General features: G+C 42.5%; 1 protein-coding gene and 2 pseudogenes across 7 annotated transcripts in view; 2 read left to right on the top strand and 1 right to left on the bottom strand.

Annotated features, from left to right (window-relative positions):
• The window catches only part of LIMCH1 (LIM and calponin homology domains 1), a 484664-nt gene that overhangs the window by 406205 nt on the left and 66372 nt on the right, over nt 1-12087 (top strand). For all 7 annotated transcript variants that reach the window (XM_063921014.1, XM_063921011.1, XM_063921012.1 and 4 more), the window contains 3 exons: nt 8953-9037; nt 10059-10210; nt 11416-11515. In XM_063921014.1, the coding sequence (XP_063777084.1) occupies nt 8953-9037; nt 10059-10210; nt 11416-11515 (337 nt within the window). The remainder of the gene's footprint in view (nt 1-8952; nt 9038-10058; nt 10211-11415; nt 11516-12087) is intronic.
• On the bottom strand, nt 1762-1880 carry LOC134945069 (5S ribosomal RNA; annotated as a pseudogene).
• LOC134945064 (5S ribosomal RNA) lies at nt 4337-4455 on the top strand (annotated as a pseudogene).

The following is a 12087-nucleotide window of genomic DNA, read 5'->3' as shown; positions in this document are numbered from 1 at the left end:
CTTAAGGGAATGATCTCCACTCTTTCTACAAAATTGTCCCGCAATGAGAAAGAGACGCAATACTTAAAACAGAGTGTGGATGAGTTTATGAACAGAGACTCAGTCCCCAAGACATCGTCTCGATAAAACAGACTGTGGATGAGTTTATGAACAGAGACTCAGTTCCCAAGACATCGTCTCGATCCCCTCCCATTTGTCTGCAAAAGCGATCTCTGGCCCATATCCTGCAGTCTGACTCTGATGCTGACAGGTCAGACATGGAGGAGGGGGGGGGGGATTGTGGCTCTGTCACAGGGAATAGAGGCTCTTATAGAGGCTATCAGAGATGTTCTACATATTCCTGATAAGGTGTCAGAGGAGTGTGAGGAATCTTATTTTAATGTAAAAAATAAATCCTCAGTCACTTTTCCTGCGTCAAAGGAATTGAAAACCCTGTTTGAAGAACCTTCAGTTAATCCTGATAAGAAGTTTCAGATCCCTAAAAGGTTACTCTCATCTTTTCCTTTTCCTCTGGAGGATAGGAAAAAATGGGAAAATCCACCGTAGTGGATGCATCAGTCTCTAGGCTGTCACGAAAAATTGTATTGCCTGTTCCTAGAGCAGCCTCCCTAAAAGACACGGCTGATCGTAAAATTGAGACTACACTGAAATCATTGTACACAGCTGCTGGGGTGGCCCAAAGACCCACTATTGCATGTGCGTGGATCACTAAAGCCATTGCAAAGTGGTCAGGTAACCTAATTGAGGGGTTAGATTCCTTCTCTAGGGAGGATGTTGTCTTACTCCTGCAGCATATACAGGACTCGGCGAACTTTATGGTGGAAGCCATAAAAGAAATAGGCATGCTTAACGCACGCACCACCGCTATGGCAGTGTCGGCACGCAGAGGCTTGTGGCTACGCCAGTGGACTGCTGACGCGGATTCCAGGAAAGGCATGGAAGGCCTACCATTCACAGGAGAGGCCTTGTTCGGAGATGAATTAGACAAATGGATCTCCACAGCTACTGTGGGTAAGTCTATGTATCTTCCTTCCGCAGCCCCCCAACTAAGAAGACTTATTCAGCTTCTAAGTTACAATCATTTCGGACAGCCAAATTCAAGGGCAAATCCAGAGGTGCTTCTACTTCCTCCAGCGGCGCAAGAGGTAAGCCACGCAATCCAGCAACAGCAGGTGCTCAGGAACAGAGCACAGGCTCTGCTTCCTCAAAGACTTCAGCATGACGGTGGACCGCAGTGTCTGGAAGGCTCATGCAACAAAAGAAGAGAAAAGAAGACTCTTTTGTGGGCGCACTCTTATATGTATATGTATAGAAGTCTCAGAAGAAACAATGTTAAAAAATATGTAAATTTTATTAGCAAGAATCGATAAAATGGTAGTAGAATATACTGTCAGAAATATCAGAAAGGGGGAGGGTAGGAGAAAACAGAACAAATTTTTACATTGTAAATACTGAATAATAGTTCTAGTCAGAAAAGGGGAGGGTAGGAGAGCATAGAACAAATTATTACAGTGTAAATACTGAATGATGGTTCTGAACTGCCTGGGTTCAAAAATACAGTAAATAACAGCAGGAGGCCTGAAAAAGTATATCTATATGAATCCTGAGTAGGTATGTGAATAAATTATACAGATATATTAGGTTGATGATAGTCCGCTATATCTATTATAGGTATTGTAGAGACAGATAGAGTAGAAAGGCTTGAATAAGTGAGATGAATCTGCTGTCAATGTTAGACGCTTGAGCAAAACCGTCCAAGTGTTTCTACTAAACTGAGTATTCCTCAAGAGTCTCCCACTTGAGTACTAACCCAGCCCAACACTGCTTAGCTTCCAAGATCGGAAGGATTCGGGCGTTGCCAGTGTGGTATGATAGTAGAAGAAATATTTGATATCGAAGGCTCAGGAATCACTGATGAGAGTTCACGAAATGGAGAGAAAAAGGAGTGGATGTAGATTGGAGAGGAAAATAGGGGATCTGCTGCCAATGTTAGACAGGGATGGTTACCCCTGAATCAATGGTGAGAGTCCTGAATTAGAAGAAGTGGGGAAAAAAAGAAGAAGAAGAAGAGAAAGACAATGCTAGTCTAAAGTTGTTTAGGTGAGATTAATAAGATACAAATGGACAAAAGGTCCTGCAGGAAAATTGTTGCACAAATGCCAATCAATTACAGGGTGCTAATAATGCCTGTGATGTTAATACCAAACGTTGTGACAGGCTGATTGTAGAAGAATTGGCAGAAAGAAAAAAGTAAAGAGTGCTTGAAACCATAGAAAAATAACTGTTTGATACTAGCAGATTGATATCAAGTGTCTCAAAGAGATAACAAGTGGAAAAATTAGCAAAATAGTAACATATCAACAGTTCTATCATAAGATGAATTATTACTTTTATGTCTCACTGATATCAGAGCTGCAGAAATACATTGTATAATAATAATAATGGTTAAAAAAGCTACTATAAATCTTTGCTCCAAGTGGGTTTTGAAAGAAAAAAGAAGAGAGAAAAAAACTAGACAAGATACTGAGCCCGTAAATATGTCGGATTCAAAACCGAACACAGCTCTGGTAATCCATTATAGCTCCACAATGTCATATGTCATAAGATGGGGAGACGTACGCTGCCGGTTGCCTACAGGATAGGTACTATCATAATCTGATATAGATTGGTTTTATAAGACAGTATATACAATGAGCATAAGAAATGAATACCAAATAGATATATAGGAAATATACTGTAATTGTGCAGATGTTACCCGCAAATAGAAGGAACGGTCAGCCATTGGTATGAGGCATGATACAGTGTACACAAGGGATGTCCGTTTCAAGGTCCAGACGTGTCGCGAATGCAGGATACAGTATTTGCTGAGATTGCACTGTGCGATGCAGCCACAGAGCAGATCAGTCTATCTGGTCTGATTCAGAGACAAAGTCTGTCAAAATCGTAATGTTGCGGGCTGCAGTTGTAAGATATAACTGCAGGGCTGGTGCGGCTGTCTGTGTCCGAGATAAGGAAGTGACCAAGCCTGGTGAACGGGCGAAACGCGTCTTCCGTACCCCACTGCCTGGGTGACAGCCGACTTCGGACAGCCTGAACTTCCAGCAGCCTCCGTCTCACTCAGCCGCTACAGCAACGAGCCGCCACACACTGCCGCGACGGGACACCGGACATCGCGCTCCTCTCTCCCTTATCTCGGACACAGACAGCCGCACCAGCCCTGCAGTTATATCTTACAACTGCAGCCCGCAACATTACGATTTTGACAGACTTTGTCTCTGAATCAGACCAGATAGACTGATCTGCTCTGTGGCTGCATCGCACAGTGCAATCTCAGCAAATACTGTATCCTGCATTCGCGACACGTCTGGACCTTGAAACGGACATCCCTTGTGTACACTGTATCATGCCTCATACCAGTGGCTGACCGTTCCTTCTATTTGCGGGTAACATCTGCACAATTACAGTATATTTCCTATATATCTATTTGGTATTCATTTCTTATGCTCATTGTATATACTGTCTTATAAAACCAATCTATATCAGATTATGATAGTACCTATCCTGTAGGCAACCGGCAGCGTACGTCTCCCCATCTTATGACATATGACATTGTGGAGCTATAATGGATTACCAGAGCTGTGTTCGGTTTTGAATCCGACATATTTACGGGCTCAGTATCTTGTCTAGTTTTTTTCTCTCTTCTTTTTTCTTTCAAAACCCACTTGGAGCAAAGATTTATAGTAGCTTTTTTAACCATTATTATTATTATTATTATTATTATTATTATACAATGTATTTCTGCAGCTCTGATATCAGTGAGACATAAAAGTAATAATTCATCTTATGATAGAACTGTTGATATGTTACTATTTTGCTAATTTTTCCACTTGTTATCTCTTTGAGACACTTGATATCAATCTGCTAGTATCAAACAGTTATTTTTCTATGGTTTCAAGCACTCTTTACTTTTTTCTTTCTGCCAATTCTTCTACAATCAGCCTGTCACAACGTTTGGTATTAACATCACAGGCATTATTAGCACCCTGTAATTGATTGGCATTTGTGCAACAATTGTCCTGCAGGACCTTTTGTCCATTTGTATCTTATTAATCTCACCTAAACAACTTTAGACTAGCATTGTCTTTCTCTTCTTCTTCTTCTTTTTTTCCCCACTTCTTCTAATTCAGGACTCTCACCATTGATTCAGGGGTAACCATCCCTGTCTAACATTGGCAGCAGATCCCCTATTTTCCTCTCCAATCTACATCCACTCCTTTTCCTCTCCATTTCGTGAACTCTCATCAGTGATTCCTGAGCCTTCGATATCAAATATTTCTTCTACTATCATACCACACTGGCAACGCCCGAATCCTTCCGATCTTGGAAGCTAAGCAGTGTTGGGCTGGGTTAGTACTCAAGTGGGAGACTCTTGAGGAATACTCAGTTTAGTAGAAACACTTGGACGGTTTTGCTCAAGCGTCTAACATTGACAGCAGATTCATCTCACTTATTCAAGCCTTTCTACTCTATCTGTCTCTACAATACCTATAATAGATATAGCGGACTATCATCAACCTAATATATCTGTATAATTTATTCACATACCTACTCAGGATTCATATAGATATACTTTTTCAGGCCTCCTGCTGTTATTTACTGTATTTTTGAACCCAGGCAGTTCAGAACCATCATTCAGTATTTACACTGTAATAATTTGTTCTATGCTCTCCTACCCTCCCCTTTTCTGACTAGAACTATTATTCAGTATTTACAATGTAAAAATTTGTTCTGTTTTCTCCTACCCTCCCCCTTTCTGATATTTCTGACAGTATATTCTACTACCATTTTATCGATTCTTGCTAATAAAATTTACATATTTTTTAACATTGTTTCTTCTGAGACTTCTATACATATACATATAAGAGTGCGCCCACAAAAGAGTCTTCTTTTCTCTTCTTTTGTTGCATGTTCCAATACTGACTCAGGGTGCACCACCAAATTTAAGATTATTAGAAAACAGTGGTTTTCTCTTTTTACTTATTACATTTTGGTCTTTATATTATCTATTAGATACATTATTCTCCAGTGCGGTATACCCCCTATACATTTGTGTCTGGAAGGCTGTCAGGTGGGAGCTCGCCTACAATTCTTCAGTCAAATCTGGTCAAATTCGTGCCAGGATCCTTGGGTCATAAATCTTATTTCCCAGGGCTACAGACTGGAGTTCCAAGAGCTCCCACCTCACAGATTATTCAAATCAGGCTTGCCAGTTTCACCACAGGCAAGTAAAACTTTACAACATGCCAGCCAAAAATTGGTACAGTTCCACCTCATCAGCTACACAAGGGGTACTATTCCAACTTGTTTGTAGTACCGAAACCGGACGGTTCGGTAAGACCAATTTTGAACCTCAAGTCGTTGAACCCGTACTTACGAGTGTTCAAATTCAAGATGGAGTCTCTGAGAGCGGTGATCTCAGGTCTGGAGGAGGGGGAATTCCTAGTGTCTCTGGATATCAAGGATGCATAGCTTCACATTCTGAACTGGCCGTGGTGACAGAGATGATGTTTTTACTCCGCAAACAGGGAGTGAACATAATTCCGTACCTGGACGATCTCCTGATAAAAGCACCGTCCAGGGAAAGGTGCTGGACAGCATTGCTCTCTCAACCAAACTTCTCCAGGATCATGGGTGGATTCTGAATCTTCCGAAATCTCACCTAGAGCCAACACGGAGGCTCCCATTCCTGGGAATGATACTGGATACGGAGTCGCAGAAGGTGTTCCTTCCATTGGAAAAGGCATTAGTGATCCAGTCGATGGTTCGGGATGTCCTGAAGCCAACCCAGATATCTGTGCATCTGTGCGTTCGACTTCTGGGGAAAATGGTGGCCTCTTACCAGGCTACCGACTCCATACCTCATCAAGGGTCGGAGGTTCAGAATTCAGAATTGGATTCTGTTAACCACAGACGCAAGCCTCAGAGGTTGTGGAGCAGTCACTCAGGGGGTGCAGTTTCAAAGAAGATGGTCCAGAAAAGAAATATAACCAAAAAGTGCGCAATAAATGTCACAGTAGGCAGCCGTTACACATTAACAAGGGAACACCAAATCCCTAGAATACTAGAGCAGAAAAAATAATTTTTATGTGTACATAGGCGCCTTTTGTGACAAAGATGACAAATGGTATAAGTGTTTATAAATAAAACACAATTTATTACAGAAATAACATAAAAACATATGAAACATACATGAGGTATATTGCACTGATCCCAAAAAGATATATATATTTCTCACCCTCTTTTAGATTTGCGGTGGGCAGATAGCTTTTATGGCAAAAAAGCAATCAAGTCCCGGTGGAATTCAGATGGCACCACCGCAAATAAGCTTTTATCTTTAAGAGGTAGATTAGGGAATCCAGCGATACACTCACAAGCAGGTATCCATATCGTCCAAACGACGCGTTTCGGAGTGCAATCTCCTTTTTCAAGCTTGGATCATTAAAGATAAAAGCTTATTTGCGGTGGTGCCATCTGAATTCCACCGGGACTTGATTGCTTTTTTGCCATAAAAGCTATCTGCCCACCGCAAATCTAAAAGAAGATGGTCCAGTCAGGAAGTCGTCCTTCCAATCAACATTCTGGAACTTAGGGCCATATACAATGCCCTTCTGCAGGCCTCACATCTTCTCAAGATCAGACCATTCAGGTCCAGTCAGACAATGTGACTGCAGTAACGTACATAAACCGACAAGGCGGAATGAAAAGCAGAGCAGCAATGTCAGGGGTGTCAAGAATTCTGCTCTGTGCAGAGGGAAACGCTGTGTCAGCGGTCTTCATTCCGGGAGTAGACAACTGGGAAGCAGACTTCCTCAGCAGACACGACCTGCACCTGGGGGAGTGGGGCCTTCACCCGGAAGTGTTCAGATGCTTGACAAGTCGATGGGGATATCCACAGATTGACATGATGGCCTCATGTCTCAACAAGAAGCTCAAGCGGTATTGTTCCAGGTCGAGAGACCCACAGGCGGTGGCGGTAGATGCCTTAAGACTCCATGGGTCTATCAGAGGGTGTACGTGTTTCCTCCACTTCCTCTAATCCCAAGAATTCTAAAGAGAATAAAAAGGGAAAAGGTTCAAGCAATTATAAATGCTCCGGACTGGCCAAGAAGGGCCTGGTACGCGGACCTTCTACAGATGCTCCTCGAAGATCCGTGGCCTCTTCCTCTTCGCAAGGATCTTCTGCAACAGGCCCCGTTCATCTATCAGGACTTACCGCGGCTACATTTGACGGCATGGAAGTTGATCGGCTGATTCTAGAAAGGAGAGGGATCCCTAACAAGGTTATCCCGACTATGATCCAAGCCAGGAAGAGGGTAATGTCTAAGCATTACCATCGTATTTGGAAGAAATACGTCTCTTGGTGTGAAAGCAGAAAATTTTCTGCGGTGGAATTCCATCTGGGACGTTTCCTGCTTTTTCTACAAGCAGGAGTGGATGTGGGCCTACGTCTGGGCTCCATAAAAGTCCAGATTTCGGCCTCGTCCATTTTCTTTCAGAAACAATTGGCTTCTCTCCCTGAGGTCCAGACGTTCTTGAAAGGTGTTCTGCACATCCAACCTCCCTTTGTGCCTCCCACGGCACCCTGGGATCTCGATGTGGTGCTGCATTTCCTCCAATCGGAGTGGTTTGAACAGTTACAGGAGGTGGACATAAAATATCTTACGTGGAAGACCGTCACACTGTTGGCCTTGGCTTCCTCAAGACGTGTGTGTCGGAGCTGGGGGCTTTGTCTCACAAAAGTCCCTATTTAATTTTCCATGAGGATAGAGCTGAACTCAGAACTCGTCGGCAATTTCTTCCTAAGGTGGTGTCTGCGTTTCACATCAACCAACCTATTGTGGTTCCGGTTGTCACCGACACCTCTGCTACTTCAAAGTCTTTGGATGTCGTGAGGGCTTTGAAGGTGTATGTGAAAAGAACAGCTCGTCACAGAAAGATGGACTCGCTGTTTGTTCTTTATGATCCCAAGAAGATTGGGTGTCCTGCTTCAAAGCAGACAATTGCACGCTGGATCAGACTTACTATCCAGCATGCTTATTCCACGTCAAGTGTGCCATGTCCAAAATCTGTACCGGCCCACTCTACTAGGTCAGTGGTTTCTTCCTGGGCGGCTGCCCGGGGTGTCTCGGCTTTAAAGCTCTGCTGAGCAGCTACTTGGTCAGTTTCAAACACGTTTGCAAAGATTTACAAGTTCGATACTTTGGCCTCTGAGGACCTTCAGTTTGGTCAATCAGTTCTGCAGGAACCTCAGCACTCTCCCACCAGGCTTGGGAGCTTTGGTACATCGCCATGGTACTAAATGGACCCCAGTATCCTCTAGGACGTAAGAGAAAATAGGATTTTAATTACATACCTGTAAGTCCTTTTCTTGTAGTCCGCCCAGTGCTTCGTTCTTCCTGCACTGTTACTTGGTTAAGTAATGTTGGTTCAGCCGTTGCTGGTCCTTTTTCAAGTTTGGTTACTTGGCTTTTCTCTTGTTGTGTGTGCTGGTTCGGAATCTTGCCACTATCCTTATCTATCCTTCTCTCGAAGTATGTCCGTCTCCTCGGGCACAGTTTCCTAGACTGAGTCTGGTAGGAGGGGCATAGATGGAGGAGCCAGCCCAAACTATCAAATTCTTAAAGTGCCCATGGCTCCTAGTGGACCCATCTATACCCCATGGTACTAAATGGACCCCAATATCCTCTACAGACTATGAGAAAAGGATTTACTGGTAGGTAACTAAAATCCTAAAAAAAAAAAAAATCATTTGCAGCTATTTACAAGCTGCCAACATTTGCCTATAGCCACGTCAATCACTAAACAAGCGGAGATTTGGTCAGAACTGACCTTTTGATAAATCTTCCCATCTGTTTTGCTACATTTTCCATTAAATCTTGTTTTTTCCTCCAGGTTTTCTCTCAAGTTGCAAATCACACAAAGCAGGTGGATTCTGCGTTGTCACCAGTCTCCAACCACATGGAGCAGATGATAGAAGGTTTGTACATTAGTAGCAGTAGTATTCTTTACCACATATAGGGGTCTATTTACTAAGCCTTGGATGGAGATAAAGTGGACGGAGATAAAGTACCAGCCAATCAGCTCCTAACTGCCGTGTCACAAGCTGTGTTTGAAAAATGACAGGAGCTGATTATCAGGTACTTTATCTCTGGCCACTTTATTCCCACCCCAAGGCTTAGTAAATAGACCCCATAGCAAGTAGTATATTGTATCCTGAATGTATTTATGTATTCTGTGGTGGCTGGTTCTTAGACAGTAATTTATATTTTGTGGTGAATTTGAATATAGTCACATTAATGTTGAAACTTTTCATTTATTAATCACTTATGGCTGGGCTAGGTGTAGCACGTATTACATTCCCCAAACGTTGATGGATTTTATGCAGAGGCACGTGTACCTTTTTGTAACGTCCAAAATTGAGATTTGGCAAGATTATAGTTTTTATGGAGTGTCTATATGTCATCCTATTGCAGGCCTGGCCAACCTGTAGCTCTCCAGATGTTGTGAAACTACAGATGCCAGCATACCCTCCCACTGATCAGCTAGTAAAGCATGCTGAGACTTGTAGTTTCACAACAGCTGGAGAGCCACAGATTGGCCGTGCCTGCCCTGCTGTGTCGGGACTGAGCAATAATAATTTTTTGATGAAACAAATTTAAGTGAAAGTCTCTCCCACATACAAGTCACTCACTTTCACTTTAAATGTGTATCATAATAGAAGTTTATTTATTGAACAGTAATTATAGCAACCCTCATTTAGAAAGAGTTGGGGTTGTAAATACTGTAACACTTAAATGCATAGGAAGTGATGCCTCTTACACTGTTATAATAAGCCTGCCCAGTGTTCTGGTTCAGTTTCACTACAAAAAAAAGGTTTGACATCAGATGAGCATCTGTTGCTATTATAGCACGTTTGTATAGCGATTGCTGCCTTCTTACAGAGCTGATGGGTACGTTCCCCACCTTGATTTTGTGGTATCTTTACAACTTTCTTCCAGATTCTGCGCCACCTGCTGGCATAAGCAGGGAGGGATCCGCTGTGACCAGTATACAGTTTATGCCATCTGTCACTACAACCGAACTCACTATGAATGGGAAAGATGAAGTTGACAGGCAACAAGTGGATGCAAATTCACTGGTCATGCACTGGGTAATGAGCTTTGTATGACTCTTTTAGTAAATTCCCATAGGTTAGGTTGCTGATAAGATTATTAAAAGAAATTAAATGGGATGTCCCTTTCCGGAAGCTGGCATTCTCTGCGTCCAGACGTCTATTGAAGACAACTGGTTTCTGTGCTACTGCCACGCTGTACAGCTATTTGTTTTAGTGACATGCTAAATGTGGGGCTCTGGGGGGACCGGTCAGAAACAAACTCTTTAAAATTGCTTGATATATGTAAGTATCTTTACCATACTACGTTGTGACTGATGGTCAGAAACAAACTTTAGAAACTGGGAAAGAATCTTTCTAAATATAATTACAGTCGTGCCAAACAGCCCATCTTGACGTGCCAGGCCCCATGCAATTCTGGTAGCGCCAGCCATCTTTTTACCTGATAATGCTTCTTAGTTGCAATGTGATGTGACTAGGACTCACCAGGAGACTGTGCTGATCAATGTGATGTACCACACTTGTCCGTGTGCGTCTGAATCTGTATATGAAGTGCTATGATACAGCAGACGCTGCCTGGATCCTAGATGTGCGAAAAATCCCACATCTACGATCCATGGGGGGTAATTCCAAGTTGATCGCAGCAGGAATTTTGTTAGCAGTTGGGCAAAACCATGTGCACTGCAGGGGAGGCAGATATAACATGTGCAGAAGGAGTTAGATTTGGGTGGGTTATTTTATTTCTGTGCAGGGTAAATACTGGCTGCTTTATTTTTACACTGCAAATTAGATTGCAGATTGAACACACCACACCCAAATCTAACTCTCTCTGCACATGTTAAATCTGCCTCCGCTGCAGTGCACATGGTTTTGCCCAACTGCTAACAAAATTCCTGCTGCGATCAACTTGGAATTACCCCCCATGACACTGACCCAGGGGACGCCCAGCACAGGGCAAATCCGCCTCGCATGCCGGTCCCTACCCCCCCCACAAACATGCACTAGCATTGCACGGCGGCAATACTTTCGCATGTTTAGGGTAGCCCTCTGCCTACGCTATGTTTCGGGACGCAGAGGGTTTATGGTATACTAGCAACAAATACTAGTAACCATAATCCCAACGGGAGGTTATAGATGTACTGAGATTAGATGTATGAGGACATATCTTTTTGTTTTCCATGTTTAAAATAGCCTATTTTATTACTCATTGATTTACTGTGGCATTAAATGTTTGATTGTTACAGTCTCTGGATTCTGTGACCAAGGAACAGAAAGAAATGACTTTGACTCAGGTAAAGAGAGCACCTGAAGATGGAAAGGATTCTCTACGGAAAGAGCAGTATGGTGCGTACACATAGCGCCACCCTGTGATGGCATGCCACACCATTCACCCACATGGACTGGAATAGAACTGGGGTTGCACTCATGTAGCAGACCTTGTCCTACAGTGTTTTTAAGCCATTTTATTAATATTTTTGTACATAAATGAATTTGCCTACTGTGCAATGTAGTATTGTTTTATTCCACTAAATAAAATTAAATATACAATGGTGCAGCCAGTGTGAATCTCCAGTAAGAGTCATTGCGGAAATTCGTAAATGCTGTAATCTCTTATAGTTAAGCATATCGTACTTACAATATTACATGTACAGTGGAAACATTGCTGCCCCGTACAGGCACATTTATTTGCAAAGGGGAAAAATTATCGGTCAGGACACGTTCTCATAGATAACTAAATGTGACGAAACAACAACAACAAAAAAATGCCTGTTCATTATGATATAATGCAATAAATACACATTCATACCTTCATTTTATTGTGTGTTTAGGCCATTTGTTTGTGTATGCACCTGTTATGTTTAGTGTGCTTAGTATATTTCGCGCATGCAGTTATGTTTTTGTAATTTACATTTTTT

The sequence above is a fragment of the Pseudophryne corroboree genome, chromosome 1 (genome assembly GCF_028390025.1).
Source record: "Pseudophryne corroboree isolate aPseCor3 chromosome 1, aPseCor3.hap2, whole genome shotgun sequence".
NCBI classification, from domain to species: Eukaryota; Metazoa; Chordata; class Amphibia; order Anura; family Myobatrachidae; genus Pseudophryne; species Pseudophryne corroboree.
The sequence above is the reverse complement of the archived record's forward strand: the minus strand, read 5'-3'. Positions and strand labels throughout refer to the sequence as shown.